This window comes from Squalius cephalus (genome assembly GCF_949319135.1).
Source record: "Squalius cephalus genome assembly, chromosome: 7".
Lineage (NCBI taxonomy): Eukaryota > Metazoa > Chordata > Actinopteri > Cypriniformes > Leuciscidae > Squalius > Squalius cephalus.
In genome coordinates, this window is record NC_137128.1 from 25709129 (window position 1) to 25726385 (window position 17257).

Below are 17257 nucleotides of genomic sequence, written 5' to 3' on the forward strand. Positions count from 1 at the left end.
AAATATTGTTCTAGAAATATTCCTCCTTATGGGCGCAGGATTCATCCTATTTAATCAAAAACATCATAAAGGAAATATTCAAACATCTGGTGTTCAAACCAGGGCTTTGCCACAGTAAAGGAGCAGAAGGAAAGGCATTTCATGTTCCTAACCAGTCTGCCCTGTTCTCATTCTCTCCCCTCCTCAGTTTGGAAAGCCAGGCTGGTGATGCATAAAGCAGAGAGGATCTGGAGAAACATTCTGAAGCCTGATCACCCTCGTCCTGGCCTGGGCCCCCTTACACAAATTAACCACATGTACACTCTGCCTGCACACAAATTTCTACATTAGCAGATGACGTGCATAGAAAATTAAATACAAGAAACTGTGTGCACAGCAAAGCGAATGAAGACAATTCATTTTTTGTTTCATAAGATCACAGAAATGAAGTTTCTACACAAATACATCTTTAAATGGGGGTTTTATGGCAGTGGATTAAAAGATTAACTAAAATATTAGAAACTAGTCATGCTGAATTTTGATTGGATGGCCCACTATGCAACCAAATCTCATAGTGGCTGTCAGAGCTGGACGTGAATGATCCCTCCGCCTTATACATGTAAAGCAGCCAAAGCATTTGGCCTCAAAGCTCATTATTCACAGATTCTTATTAGCTGGTCTAATCTCCAAAACCTGAAATAGCTAATCTGCAGACTGAGCCGTACATTTCAAGGCTAAATCGAAACATACTGTTAATCCAGAAAAAGACTGGAGTAGTTCTACAGAGTTCCTGTCCTCTTTCATAGTCTGGATGAAATATTATTATCTGTCTTCCATTATTCCATATATGTGAATGGAAAGGGACATCAAAAAATTGCTCTTTGTATAGAATTAAAGGGATAGTTAACTGTCATAATTTACTCAACTTCATGTCATTCCAAACCTGTATGACTTTTTGAATCTGTGTAACATAAAAAAAACAAAATGTATTTTGAGAAAATGTCTAAGCATACAATGGAAGTCAATGGTCACAAAATCCATTTGTGCTCCACAGAAGACAGAATGTCAAGCAGGTTTGGAACAAAATAAATGAGTATAGGACTTTCATTTTTGGGTGAATTGATCCTTTAATTCTATTGATTAACTCTTCCTAAAGGGATAGTTTCACCCAAAATGAAAAAAAATCAGACCCCATTGACTTTCATTGCATGGACATAAAAAAACTGAGACACTTTTCAAAGTATCTTATTTTGTGTTCCACAAATGAAAGAAAATCATAGAGGTTTTGGACGGCATGAGGGTGAGTAAAATGACGACAGAATTTTCATTTTTGGGTGGACTATCCCTGGCCAATCAGGGTTGGGCAACTCTGGCCCTCAAGTTCTATTTTAGTTTAGCTCCAACCTTGATCAAACTCATCTGCATTTAGCTTTCTAGTAACCCTGAAGACTTGATTAGTTTGTTCAGGTGTGTTTGATTAGGGTCAGAGCTAAACTCTGCAGGAAAATGGATCTCGAGGGCCAGAGTTGCTAACCCATGCTTTTTAAATGGTCAATGGCAATAATTGTCAAATATTAGAATCACATTTTTATTCATAACTAAATTTATTTTGTTCACATTTTTATTCCCCAACCAACCAAAAAGTCCATATAAAATTATTCCGATATTATTTCACATTCATACTGGCGAGTAAGCTTCTTATAAAGCAGCTCCTGGCCTCCTAAAAGGAAGCAATGACCTCACCAGGGTAGTTGGGGCACAATGGAAATAACTGCCTACTGACTTCCTGTTCTCCCTACTGTTCCCCATTATAGGAAACAACCGTGAGAGACAAAGGTCTCTGTACTCCAAGAGGAGACATTGTGCTCTCCACAAACATACACGCCAGGGACACAGAATGACAAATGTCGATGATACTCCTTTCTTCCATTTTTACTGGAAATGACAATTTCACAAGCCTTTATAAGCTTATTAAAAAGATGATAGACTTTTTTAGGGCACATTAGTCAAACTACCACACCTTCCTCCATAATGGTGGTTTTGAAGTAAAAAGATGGCAGACTGAGTATCTACATAAATGCCACACTAAAGCACCACACCATCAACTGGTCCAGCAGGGGTCTTGTTTACTCTTTCTCCACATAAGAGAAGCATCCCTCTCCTCTCCTCTCCTCTCCACTCTGCCCTCACATAACTACATCTCACTAATCAGGGGTGCACTGCGGTCGCTGTAATCATCCTGTCATTTGGCATGAAAGCTCAAGACTTTTGAAGAGCTTACAAGAGTTTAAAGTAGCTGGCCCAGAATCTTCCAACACGTTCTTAACTGATTTTAGGCTTGGCATGAGGTCTTCTTGCATATCATATCAGCCTGAATTTTAACATGTGAACATGCCTATTAGTTATAAGTCAATGGCACTTTGGTTTTCAAGATATTATGGATCTAGAATTCAGAAATGCAATGTGCACATCCCTGCCTTTGTATTATTAATGCACTGTATGGAGGAAAATAGCAGTAGGAGAATGACTGAAGCTTTGAAAACCTGCAGCAGTGCCATTACCAAACCTCTCACAGACTTGCAAAAACTTAAGCTCTGTGGAAAGAAAAACAGTGTGGTTGAGTATGGGAATCTTTAAATGCAGTGCTCTGCCAAGTGTCTTTGGACATCAAATGAATTTCTTCTCTTAAACTTCTACTGCTGAATCTCTTCAGCAGCACTCAAAACAGGCAAACAAAGAAAATATACCTACAACCTAAAACCCAAGTCCAGGGATAAATCAGGCCCGGCTCTCCTGCTGCAGGTCCCTCTTAACTCTCCCAACCTGTTTTCTGCTCATGGTCACAGAGGTTTGTCATGACACTCAGGGAAACTCTTTCACCTGAAACATCCAGACTAGAGGTTAAAACGGAACAGCAGTCCGAATCCATCCATATTGTTTTGTTAAAAAGGCAAACCTTGTGTTGGGAAAGGTTGTAAGACAGGCACCTGCGGGACATTTCCCTTGAAAAACAAATCACTTCCCTTTGCTGCTGAGCAGCTTTCAACATGACTGTTACTTGTACTGGAAAAGTGCCAAATGGAGAAATATTTTTTTTTATTGTCCTTTTAAAATATAACTATTGTCTTAGATATTGGCTCTAATTTAAAACTAGTGAGCTTCACTGCACAAAGGCTACAGAGTCAGACTTCAATGGCAGAATACTCTAATAAGCAATAATATACCCAGCACACAAATCTTAAATCATTAATATACCCAGCACCAAATCATCATATTATAATGATTACTGAAGTATCATGTGACACTGAAGACTGGAGTAATGATGCTGAAAAATAGGAATAAATTAATTTTTGAAATAAAAAAGCAATCAATATTTCTCTAGCTTTATCCCTTTATCTTTATCAGTAACCAGACAGTTTTTGAGTCCCAATGACTTCCATAGTAGGAAAAAAATATACTATGGAAGTCATTGGGACCCAAAAACTGTCTGGTTACTGATATTCTTCTAAATATCTTCCTTTCTGTTCAGCATAAGAAAGAAATTCATACAGGTTTGAAACAACATGAGGGTGAGTATATGATGACAGAATTTTCATTTTAAAAGTGAACTTCTCCTTTAAGAATACATGCAAATCTGCATTCAAATTATTTTCAGAATAATTTAAGGGCATATTGATGAAACAGATCTATCCTTTAAAGGGCTCTTATTATACCCTTTTTCAAAGTCTTGATTTTGTTTTGGGGGTGTACTAGAATAGGGTTTCATGCTTGATTGTTCAAAAAACACACTATTTTTCGACATATTTTACATTATTGCTGCTCTTCCCAACGCCCTTTTAGTTCTGGTTTCGATGAAGCCCTTCCTTACGAAATATGAAATATGCTCTGATTGGTTAGCTGGCCCAGTGTGTTCTGATTGGCGAACCGCTTAGAGCGATACCATACCATACAATATTGCCATACCAATTGGAGCTCGATCGAGTCCATGAGAATGTTTATGAACAAGAGGATTGTGCAGAACGTTTGCAAGCACGGATTTTACAGGACAGTCTCTCACCATTCAGCACCATTGTTTACTAATAGCGAAACCACGTTTATCTGCACCTCGCTAGTGAGAAACATCATGTAACTTTTAAAGCTACACTATGTAATTTTTTAAGTTGATTCTTAGTAAAAAACACTTTGTTCTTTCAAAATGATATGTGCTCATTAATGTGTAATTACTTCTACCAACTAATCAAGTATTCTCGTAAGTGTAGAATCTGCCATTTAGAATACATACGAGCGAGTCGCTCGAATGGCGGCAGCCATGTTACGCCTCCATCTTGAAAATACATTAGCCAAAGAGGGACATACCTGGAAATTCAAGCTTCGTCTTTCGCGTTTTTACACTCAGTGGCACCGTGACGAATGCGAGGGGGAGATTACTCGCGACTGGCGACAGATTTAAAATAAAACGGCCATCGTAGGAGTTAAAACGCCCTCGGAATGGGAGGGGCTAAAGTAATATTCAGTTGGTAGTCATAAACAATTTCACCGCTAGATGGGAGAAAATCCTACACAGTGTAGCTTTAAGTTGCTAAACTATTTTACTGATAAAATCGTCAGAGCAGCGCTAACAACATGCGACAGTGTGTCCGTGCTGTATGTGTGTGTGTTTAAGTGTGTTTGAGCTACGTAATAAAACGTAATTTTGTGGCAAAAAACTTAACTTAAACACTTAACATTAGTATCCTATTGTTTACTATATGTTTGCCCGGGTTAGTGTCGTTGTGGGTTTTGGTTCTGTAGGCTGTAAGGATGTTTGAAATAACTGAAATCATCTGGCGAAGTAATATGGAACTGTAATGCCGTCAAGAATCAGTACTACCTGGAACTACTTTAGCTGTGCGTTTCCATGAAAATAATTGCACACCTTAGAACGTTCGTCAACCAATCAGAATCAAGCATTCAACAGCCCTGTAGTATAATACATTTCAACCACTGTTTTCTAAGTTCATCGGCCATAGGAAGGCCAAACGAAGGGTTTTTGGAATTGGGGTGGAAAAAACAGTATCTCTTTGACATGGCAACAAGCCATTTAAATTAGTCACATTGTGACTTCACAAGATCCGGAAGAAATGCGTTGTAATTCCAATGAGCTGTTTGTTGTAGTTCTTTAAAAGTGTTTTGTGTTAAAGTGAACATCTCCCTTTGGAGTGGATCCTTGCATATTTTTTTATGCTCAAACAGCAACATTATACACTAACAAAAGTTGAAAAAGTAAAAAAAACATACCCTTTAAAAGGACCTCTTTAATGCAGGTCGCACTGTAATGATTTGTGTGACGGCGCCAAAATAATGTGGCCTTTCAGAGTTTTTACACCGTTTTTTTCCCAAGTTCATAACACACAATGGATTTAGCAGGATAATGAAGTCACAAAAACGTGAAGATATATAAGCAGCTAAGCAACATCTCTCTCAGATCTTGTTTTATCCACGCCATTAATCCAGCTCTGGACTCGTAAATCTGACTGGCCTTCTCTTGGAAGAGCCGCAGATGAGTTCTAAAGACTGTTACATCTCTTTCCCACCAGCGCTCAAAGTCTAAATGAGGCGTATTATTCAGCACACACTTATGAAGGCCATCTTCCGGGTGGAACCTCACAAATCCTATCGTGTTGCACCGCATACCTCCTTACCAACGACTTTTCTCCAACACCCACTCCGTGTCATGCCAAAGAAAATTAGTCCAGACCAGGCCGTCCAGAGCTCAGATAATAAAACTTGAACTTGAATTGGAGTCTCACAGAAGAGGTGCAAGCTGAAATGCTCTACTCGGTTCAAATCAGGCACTCAGTACCTCTAGTCTAGAGCAAAGACAGGAAATCAAAAGCAAAGCGGGACCTGAACTGACCAAGCAACAGCTGTGTGAAACTGTTGGCCACAGGCTACCTCAGATGTCTGATTATTATTTTTCATGTCTGTAATGAAAGATCCGCTTGATCTGACAGTCGCACCCACCTATCATGCTCAGCTCAGGAAAAAAGATGCAATAATCCATTTTCAGTGTTCCCACTTCTTTTGGCCAATGAATTTATGTATTTTCCATAACCTTTGTAGTCATTCATGAAGAGTGGATAAGGATTTTAAAAATCATTTCATATAGATTGCTTTCACCTGGAAATAAAATTCCCTGATATTTCCATTGTATGCATTAATATTTGTTTAACTAGTCACATTTGTTTCACTCACACTGTAATCTATCTAGTGTATCTATAGTGTACTATTCTGCAGGCTTTTCACAAAATTCATTCTCAGCAGGGTGCAGATTTTGACATAAAGCCCAACTACAAAGCAATAAAGCTGCCTGGCAAGGAATGCAGAAACAAGACATGTCACTTTATACCCGTTTTATGCCTCACTCTAATAGCCTTAAAACTTTCCGCTTATTTGAAAATTAAAGTGTAAAGCCTTTTTCTTAAATAAAGGAATGCTAATTTATTCTCTAATAACCTTCAATTTGTAAGCCGACTCATTAGATATCAGATCACTTAAATATTTTTAAAGCAATATATTTATAAAGTTAGCAAAAAGAGACCTTTTGACCTCTTAACTAGAATCTTGCTCTATCCATGAACTCCCACAAATCCACTTTTTTTATTTAAATGCACACTTGATCTAGCTAAATCAGGAAAGTTTTACTGAAACATCTAATGTAAACATTGAAAAACAAACTCCTCATATTTATATTAGCATCAACAGTCCCTCATGAAATAGAAAGATATTATCTGCAGTATCAGTCATTGTGTACCAATATAAGCAACCACATTAAAGAGACAGATGAAATAAATAAAATAAAATAAAATAAAAATAAAGAATGAGGGTGTGTGTGTGTGACCCCGAGACACCTCTACAGCATGGAAACATATCTCTCACCGTGAACTTCAACTCAACCCGGACGCCTCTCTCTCCAGCACGCTTCAGACGCTGAGATCAGATTTCTGCATGAAAAGAAGACTAAGAGGAACCACACTTAAACCCCTCTATATCAGATCACTGTTAGCAAGAAAGGCACTTTAGGGTGCAAGAGAGCCTTAATAGTTGTTACCACGTGTGATTAAACACCACGTGTTCGTTACTGTGACCATCCCTTTCATGTATCAGGTAGTCTATATGCTACCACCTAGAGCTACATAACAAACGGGCTGCGATATTTGTGGCCCATGTGCCACGTCATCCTGGTGGCAACCGCAACAGCAATAATCACAAACATGTGGTACGACCATATATGCCATGCGACGGTACAACTGTCTCAACAGATCAGTGGCACGATTTAAAACAAAGAGCAGAAAACTAGAAAAGAACATTTCATTAGTAAAGTATGCAATTAACTGTATCATTAAAAATTCTATTTGTACATGGATATGATATATATGGATATAAATGCTGAGAAACTTGAGAAACTTTGCCTTAAAACAGTGTGATGGACCTGATATGCACTCAGTAGGGCATTATTCAACCACAGCACAAAGTGTTACTTCATTTGTTTACATATGCTGACTGATATATGAATATGAAGCTAATAAAATGTCTACCACTGACCATTTCCCAACATTGTATAGAACAATTTTCTAATCTAATGAAGACTACTCCTCCTTAGGGGAGTCAGTCTGCACTCCCTTCAATCCCATAGTCAAGGAGAGTGAATTCCACTGGCCTGACGTACGTTTTTACTTTCACAGTCTTTCATAGAGGAATTCAAAACTATTTTGAGCTTAGTAAGAGCCTATGTGTAATGTCTAGGGAGAAAAGTATCGACAGGATGGAAATCATAGACCTGGCTGACTGTTTCAAACACCAATTTCAAGGTTTGAACTGGGGAATGAAAGATATTCGATGTGATGTATAACATCTGTCATTGCTAATAAGTTAACAAACTGTAAAAAATAAGGGAACTCTACGGTGAAAAATTCAGATGTAAGAGAACTACGTTCCCATCAGCTCATTTAATTAAAAACAGCTGAGCATGCCCTGTTTTGGAATAACCTTGACATATAATTTAAAACAAACTTCTTCTGATAAATCAGCATGGTCTTAGCCAAAATCATGTGTATCATCCAAGTATACTAAGAAGCGTGCAGGCTCGTGAAAAGCTCCTTGGGTCATCTTTAAGAGTCATAGTTTACAGCTCAGGGATTAAAACAGAGAACATATGTTTCTTAAAGATGTAGCTAGCAAGGGGCTAATGATTACTTCCAGCAGGACTAGCAAAGCCTGCTAGGCTAATTACATCTGATAAAATCAATCCAGCTTTTGGCCATGCTCTTGCTTGGCCTGGCTATCAACTTAAAAATAAGAAAGCACACCTTCAACAAAAGATGTTATCAGTCCACAAATTACTACATATTGGTGCATTTTTGGCAACTTATCATGTACAACTTAATTTATTACATACAATTAAATTATTGTGCTAGTAACATGGTAGAGTACTGATCAGAGGTTTAAAGCATGTTACTTTGATAGTATACACTACTGTTCAAAAGTTTGGGGTCGGTACGATTTTTTTAACGTTTTTTTAAAAAAAGATCCGTTATGCTCATCAATAAAGTATCTAACAGGTATTTAATAGTAGGAATAATGTGTTTATCGGGTAGGTGTAGGGAAGGCTTTACTGCCCCAATAAGGCGGCATCCATTTAATTATTTTGATAAATATGTTATGTTGTTATTATTGCATATTGTTTATAATGTACTACAATAAACTACGGCTGAAATAGTATCTGACACTATTTGCACAAAGTATAGCATCTAACAACTGTTTACACTTACACAATACTGCGATGTTGTTCACTTAGTGTAGATAGCCTCTGCCTAATATTTTTGTGGATTTTTTGGGATTCTGGAACAGCATTTATTTGAAATAGGACTTTTTGTAACAATGTAAAAGTGTGTACTGACTTTTCACTTTTGATCAATTTAAAGCTAGGGTTGGCAATACATTTAAAAAAAAAAAAAATCTCTCTACACATCCTGATAGTAATCAATAATAGAAGTGGTCTAAATATTAAAGGGGTCGTATTATGCCTTTTTACAAAGTCTTGATTTTGTTTTTGGGGTGTGCTAGAATATGCTTTCATGTCTGATTGTTCAAAAAACATTATTTTTCAGATATTTTATATTATTACAGCACATTTCGATAGCACAGCACGATTTTGATGAAGCCCCTCCTTCCGAAATACGATATGTGCTGTGATTGGTTAGCTGGCTCAGATTGGCACCGCTTAGCGCGTGTTCGGGAAATGTCCCGCCCCTTACCATAACCACGAGTTTCATCTGTTCATATGTAAATATTAAGGATGGCGTCAATTTCAAACAAATTAAAGCCTGATTCAGACTTAAGAATGTTAACAAACAAAAGGATCGTCCAGAAGAATGCATTTCACGCATGGACTTTGCAAGCATGGATTTCACAGGACGCTTCAGAGTGGTTATTATAATATAATTATATAATTATAAACCATTTAATCATGATATTTGTCGGAAAATCACAGCCTTACAAAAGCGAGAGCTTACAAAAGCTACAGTAAACACTAAATTAACACTGTAATGTTAGTTAGCAGGTGAGCGGAGGCAAACAGCTTTGCTCTTTGTTTACATCATAGCAACTATAAAACGTATAATTGGAACTGTTAATAGAAAACACAACTACAAATAATAAGACACACTTACAAGTTGTGATCCACAAACAACAGATTGTCCCGACAAAGTGGGAACTGCTCCATTTCAGAAGAAGCTTTTATGCGCAGCCTGCATTGTACTCTCCTAGGTTCTGGAAGCTGTTCTCCGTAAAAATGTGCAGCACACAGATAAACGTTGGGGTTCTAATGTGCAGGAACAGTGTATAAAATCAATTTTAACCACTCTAGGTTTGTCAGCCTTAGGAAGGTCAAACAAATGAGTTGGACAAGGGGTGGAAAAAAACAGCATCTCTTTCACATCGCAGCAATTCCACGAGGCCTCATCCGCTGTTTTGCGTATTCCGTTAGCAGGGATTATTTAAATGAGTAACATTGTGACTTCATAAAGCCCGGACAAAACGCGGTGTAGTCCAAACTAGACGTTCGTTGTAGTTCTTGGATAGGGAATTAAATAAAATATATATTAGTTAAATAAAATATCTCCCTTTGGAGTGGGCTTTGAGATTTGTAACCGTGCAGATCTTTTTTATGCTCAAACAGCAACATTACACAACAGCTAAAGTTGAAATAGTGAAAAAGCATGATAGGACCCCTTTAAAACATGTACATATATCTTCTGTGGAGGTCTCAGGATCAACACTATCAACGCTGAAAAAAGCAGTCAGGTGGTATATTAGCAATCTAGAGCAACTAGAGCTCTGTAAGTTGTTTACGCTCATTATTATTGTAATGTTATGTGCTTTGAGACAAGAGGTAGTTTAACGCCGTCTCTCGTCTCGTCTCTTTGCAGACTCTGCTGTGTTTTGGAGGAGGTGTGGCTTTGGAGATGCTCTGAAGGGAGGGATCTCTTCCTTTCAATTAGCTTTCTAATATTAGTAATAATAATATGATTGTTGTTGTTTTCATTACTGACCATTATTATGCAACCTAGTATCTAATAGCATTATGCAACACATTATGGAGTTCAAAAGTTCCTCAGGGTCGAATTGATACGGGTCAAGTGCTACATTCCAGTCAAAGTAACTGATCTTTAAAAGTGTAAAATTGAACTGCTCTCTGTAACACATTTAATCACTTGGAATGTTCAGTGGATCAGAGCAGGAGGCATAAACAACAGCTAAAGACCACTGTAAGGGGTTCTGATGCCAAATATCCCATATAAATAGCTTCAGAAAGCTTTTCTTAAATGAAAATACAAAGCAAGCTGACATATGCTTTTACTCTGCAATAAAAACACACCACAGCGCAAGCAGCACGGCTCAAACTCATGTGGGGTTATCAGTGAGGAAGTGCTGGTAGGAAAGGGCCGTCTCTCAGAACAATGCTATCTGACAGCTCCGAAGCAGCTCTGCCCACTTCTCCTCAGTCAAACGGCCCAGTGACTGACTTCTAACAGTGGCAAGTTTAGTGCTCTGTTTGATACACCGTAAGGCTAGATGACTCACTATGGAGCAAATGAGTGGCTGAGCTTTTCCATCCCAGGAGTGGCAAACAATGAGGAGCCACACATGCAAATTAAAATGAAATAACTCAGGACACAAAAATGCCTCGCTAGCACTCAGTGCTAATCTAAAAAAGTACTCCCAAGTTTGTCCACAATACATTTCAAAAACTGCCCTTGTAAAATGCAAGCATGTGGAGACTAAATGACCACCCACAATTCATGTGGGTTTAGTTTCAAGCTTTGAATAAATTGAGAGTTTGCTAATTTGGTTTGGTTTGGTCATTTTACTCTAAATGTTCCTATAAGCTGTATATATGTCACATTCAATATGACATTTGAAGGTGAAGTGTGTAATTTTTCTGATGCAAAAATACTTTTTCCTCTCCAAGTTTAATATTGCCCTGAGTGATTCAAAATGTCAAGTTCTGGCTCAACCAATGATGTGAGTAACATTAACTAAGCTTATAAACACAAATAAGTACTTTTAAAGGGATAGTTCACACTCAAAAATTAAAATTCTGTCATCATTTTCTCACCCCAAATTCATTCCAAACACAAAAGAAGATATTTTGAAAAATGTCTCTGTCTTTTTGTCCATACAATTAAATTCAACTGAATACAATGCTGTTTTTGGAGCACATTGACTTTAATTATATGGACAAAAATAGAATATTTTCTTTTGTGTTCTGCAGAGTCATACACGAGTAATTTAAATTTTTTGGGTGAACTATCCCTTTAACACCTCTGCTGGTTGCAAGACCAAACTGTAGGCAAAAAGAGAGACAATGGCTTAGATAGTCTATACTGAGCAGTGGCTACAACATCTTCCCATTTGCCGTGTTTAAGGCGGAGTTGGTGTAAATCAAAGCCGCAGAGGCAGTCATTGGAAGAACCGCTCTGACATTACTGTGGACAAGCTGAGAAGAGACGAGATCTGCTCTCACTGAGGGCTGGATATACTGCAGGCCGCAACCACACACACACACCACAGGTTGGCTCTGAGGATGCCCTAGCTCACTGGAGAACAACCCTCCACACCGCACATGCTATCCACCCCCTTCATATCTACTTCATGTTCCCCCCAAGTCCACACACAGCACATTTTACAGCTACAAACATTGAGAAAAGCAGATTACTGCCTGTTCTTTCTCACATTATTTTATTTACCTTTAGATTTATAGACCCAATGAAATCACTTGTATGCTTCTTTTCCGTGTTGATGTATTATTTCCTATAGAAACAGGAAGTTTTGGACAGGAAACTTCTATTTCTGGCTATTGTTTATGAAGTTGATTTGCTACTTGTTAGTTGTTTGCAGGAGGTACTAGGGGGAGGAATTCACATCTGATTGGACAATAATCTGCGCAGTGCAGGATGAGTCATCAATAACTCTGGTTCATCCTAAATGAGAGAGACTGTAAATTTGAATTGTTTATTTTTGATAATGGTTAATTTAACTTTAAAAAGCATACACTACCTTTAAAAAGTTTGGGGTTATAGGACTTTTATTGTTTTTAAAAAAGAAATCTCTTATGCTCACCAAGACTGCATTTTTAATAAAAATATATGAATTATATATTATTATAAAATCTATAATATGATTTCAATTATATTCAATTCAAATTTTCAATTTAAAATAACTGTTTTCCAATTTAATATATTTTAAACTGTAATTTATTCCTGTGATGGCAAAGCTGAATTTTCAGCATCATTACTCCAGTCTTCAGTGTCACATGATCCTTCAGAAATCATTAATAATAAGTTCTTTAATTAATAGAAAGTTAAAAAGAACAGCATTGATTTTAAAACTTAAGTCATTTGTGACAAATATCTTTACTGACACTTTTGATTAATTTAATGCATCCTTTCTGAATAAAAGTATTAATTTCTGACTTTAAACTTTTTAACGGTAGTGTACATATGACCTCAAACATATAACTAAAAGCCATAACACACACATTTTGACTTCATGGGGTCTTTAAGTGTTTGTTTGAATTCTCATTCATTTATTCTTGGTATGGTTTATTAGAGCAAAATCTGTGTTTTAAATAACCACACCCAGACTAAATAAACAAATATGGCATATTTTCTAATTAGTCACCTTGAGAAAGCTTTCTAAAGCCAGCTTCACAATTTCCCCAGAATTTGTCATTTTATTTTCATCCACATTCACACAGTTCACCCAAACACTTCCAGTCGGATTTTCTTCCTTCAAGGCACACTCTAAATAACACTATGGATTTGGACCAGATTTGGAGGCTAGATTATGAAAAAAGAGAAAAAGGATGAAACTGAAACCCTGTTCTCTGCAGTGTTTGTGATGGCAAGTTTTTATAGCTTTAGAAAAAAAGTTCCACCAAAATAATCAACAAGTCCAAAGGAACAAAACAAGAAAAAAAACAAAAGGCTAGCTAGTGATGGTTAATGAGGACCATATGCCTACCTTCACTGGTAGCTGCATTCTTTGGAGCTTTGGTTGATGTCTGATCCGTACTTGAACTCAGGTCGGAGGAAATACTGGAACTGCCTTTCCCTAAAATCACAAAGAACACCCCAGGACACATCAGGACACCCATGGTAACAACACAAATTGAGAATACACATATTAGCCTTAAAAAGCAGAAGCCATAGCAAGATAAAAAATACAAAGAGACATGAAATCATCAAAACTGCATCATATATTCAGCACACTTACACATCTGTACATGATGCTATACACACAATACAAAAAAAGTCAATCAAAACATATTTTATATGTCGAGAATATACAAATAAAAGTTTTTAAAAAAGTTTAAAAGAGATGAATGCAACAGAATTCACCAAATCGTACGATAAATGCCAGGCATTCTTTTTCTGTCCATCACAAACTTAGAATAACAAACCATGCCTCCCACAGATTCTCCCCAATGGCAGGGACACGAAAAAAAACCCTGAAAGTTGAAGCTCTTTTACAAATTACATTTCAGAAAGACGTGCCCAAACAAAAACAAGCTGAAGTGCCATTCATTTGAGTTCATCACATAAAAAACACTAAATATTAAATAAAGATGATCAAAGTTACTAGAAAACTATGAAAAACAAGCCAAAACGACTTTTTTATGGTGAGCAAGAAGTTCTTTGGAACACTAAATGAAAAGCCTTTTGTTTTACAAGTCTCTGAAAAGTTCATTCCAAATTAGGAAAGAGTCGATACACAATAGCAAACCTAAACCCCGTGTTTCTTACAATTTGCATTTTGGTTAGTTGTGATGATTTGCGATTTATTTTGAATCAATGCACCCGATAACCAGAGGAACAAATGCATTTCTGTTTTTTGGATAACAGTAAACCTAAAACAACATGCCCTGGTGTGAATGTTTCCTAAACACTCCTGTTTGTGTCAATGGCACTTCAGAGCATCAGGTCACATATGAGGCATGTTTACAGGCTCGATGAGAGAGCAAACACAACTAGAGTTCACATAAGCTTTTATTTTACCCTAAATGGTCTGACTGATGGAGCTTCCACATGCTGAGCAAAAAAAATGTGTTTTGCTCTGTAAACAAACCTGTTTTTCACTAAATAGTCTCCCAGTGATATCACTAAAGACATTTCAGGCCAGGTTTTTTTTTTTTTTTTTTTTTTTAATGATCAGTGAAATCAGTGAACCCAAGTGGAATCTGCTCAGACACTAACCTTGAATTCAACGTCTGATCGCATCACAAGCATTGTTTATTGTTCATTGTCTCTGAAGAATGTGCTTCACTGCTGATGAGATTAATTGACTTAAACGTTACATTGATGGAATTCTACAAAGCTACTGCCATAGACAGTCAACCATACATTTCACATGAAAATGACAAAAAGAAGCAAGCACCTTTAATGATAATGGAGAGAACATAATTCACTATAATTTGGATGGTTTCCTTAGGATGACTTATTTGGATTAAAAAAATGCACTGGAATAGATCCAGGACATCCTGATTTTAGCTTGAGGAAGAAAATATGGTCTTACATAGTTCATATAGTCGTCAAATTAAACATGAACAAACATTTGCTTTAATGCATCCATGATGTACTAAAGGCTCATTGTGTACTGTTTGTAGAACAAATAATGGGAAAAGAAGACTGGTACTCAGTAAAAACATCTCATAAATGACACTAGAATAAACATTAGCAAGTATTTTAATGCATTTAAGCCACTTAAATGCCACTTTGGCTTACAAACTGCAGTTTTAGTGCATTAGAATGGAAATACTATGTTTAATGACATCAAGGGAGGTCCTAAGTAGAAATAACTGATCTAATCAGTAATAACTGATCTAATCAGTAGACAACATCAACTTTGAAAGGACCTCTACATCAAAAGATGTGATATGTGAAATATGCAAATTGGAGAGCTGCATGTGGGAAGTTCTAGGTTTTCTCAATGCATGCCAGTCTTGAGGGCCAAACCTTGACCTTCCAGAGAAATCTGCTGTTCTTTAAAAACCCACAAGTCTCTCACACTGCCAAGAACTCACTCTTTAAGAGCAAAATCTCTGGCAGGAATGCTTATGGTTATTATGACATGATCAGTGGCAACCTTCAGCATTCACATTTCAATGGAGAGTCTCTGCCCTGGCCTCTAATCACAGTTGTATACCTCTATGTTTGGAGAAATGAGATTAGCCCACAATCTAAGATGATAGAATGTGTTAGGCCATGATTCCCAGCTTATTAAAGTACACACACCCTCCGTTAATGGTTACTTAAGTCTAAAAACAGTCGGCTTGAATTGTGCACTCTGATGCTGGCACAAACTCATTTCTTATTAGGTACAAACACAAACCTCTTAAGTTCTCATGAAGCTGCTTCAGGCACCAGGGTTTTTTTTTTTAGACCAGCAACAATTGTTGTGTGTGCCTCAGTGACAAAAGGTAAACAGAGGAGAATGGCAGTCCTTTAATGTGCGTTTACATTTAAGCAGACATATAAAGCAAGTTGGAAGAAAAATAAATACGTATTATATTTTTATAGGAAGATTTGTTGAAGTCTGAATACCAAAATTCTGAAATACTAAAAAACAATTACGTGTTATGAAACAGTTAACAATGTCACATTAATTATATATATTTTTAAATAGGCATAATTCTCATGTATGAATCCAATATTCAGCCTAGCAAAATGCAGTTCATAGAGACATGGGAGAATTATAACTATATACATACATGCATGTAATATGCATATTTATTTTGGACAAACGCCAGAAACATCAGAAAGACCTTTCAAATGTATCAAAAGCTCATGCTATGACAGAAAATTAGATGATTGCTGCAAGGCTACTGTTGCCCACAAAGAATAATGGGGAATAGTGACGTTGACACAACTATGGCTGCTGTACACCGAGATTTAACAGTGGAAAATGAGCATTGTGGCTGTCTGTTAGAGTTTGATTCTGGCACTCACCTTCACTCCCGCTCTGTTTCCCATTGTTCGCACCCATCCTGCGGAATGCATAATCTACCGTCTGCGCTCCGGAAAAGTATCCATATGCGTAAAACACGTACGGCTAAAGAAAAGATGTCATGCAAATCCGCCAAAGACTGCTTTCAAATACAGTTCGGTCCTGTAATGCAACTAGAAGAGTAGAAATAACGGTAAAAGTCAGAGCCACTATTATGCAATCGGTTGAAACTTAGCGCAGCTCCACAAACGACAGTTTAAAAACTGTATTACTTCAGATACAATGTTGGCTGTGCATTTTCTTCATGTTAAAAGCTCTTCGTCTCCAGACAGCGCGTAGTCATCCAAAGGAGAGACTGGAAACCAGATACTTGTTGCGTCAGGAGCACGCATACGCTCGTGCAGAATCTGTAACCATGAGTTCACTCCATGCAAGCGAGCGAGCGCGACTCACTTTGACCTAATATCCTCCCTTCCTGTACAGTAACAGTATTTTTTTTTCGATTTCACTTCGAACTATAAATAGTAGCTAGACAAGAGAAGTTTAGGCCTATATATGTATGTATGTATGTATGTATGTATGTATATATATATATATATATATATATATATATATATATATATATATATATATATATATATATATATATATATATATATATATAGGCTATACACACAGTCACACACACACATACTGTATATTGTGCTTTACATTAAGTGATTTTTAGGAA

The 17257-nt window shown here is 37.1% G+C and overlaps 1 protein-coding gene across 1 annotated transcript in view; it reads right to left on the reverse strand.

The window, feature by feature from the left end:
• The window catches only part of fbxl7 (F-box and leucine-rich repeat protein 7), a 29291-nt gene extending 12328 nt beyond the window's left edge, over positions 1-16963 (reverse strand). Inside the window, exons 1-2 of the mRNA XM_079877613.1 lie at positions 16530-16963; positions 13546-13635 (exon numbers count right to left, since the gene is read on the reverse strand). Coding sequence (XP_079733739.1) covers positions 13546-13635; positions 16530-16566 — 127 coding nt within the window. The 5' untranslated portion in view covers positions 16567-16963. The remainder of the gene's footprint in view (positions 1-13545; positions 13636-16529) is intronic.
• Positions 16964-17257: the final 294 nt, after the last annotated feature.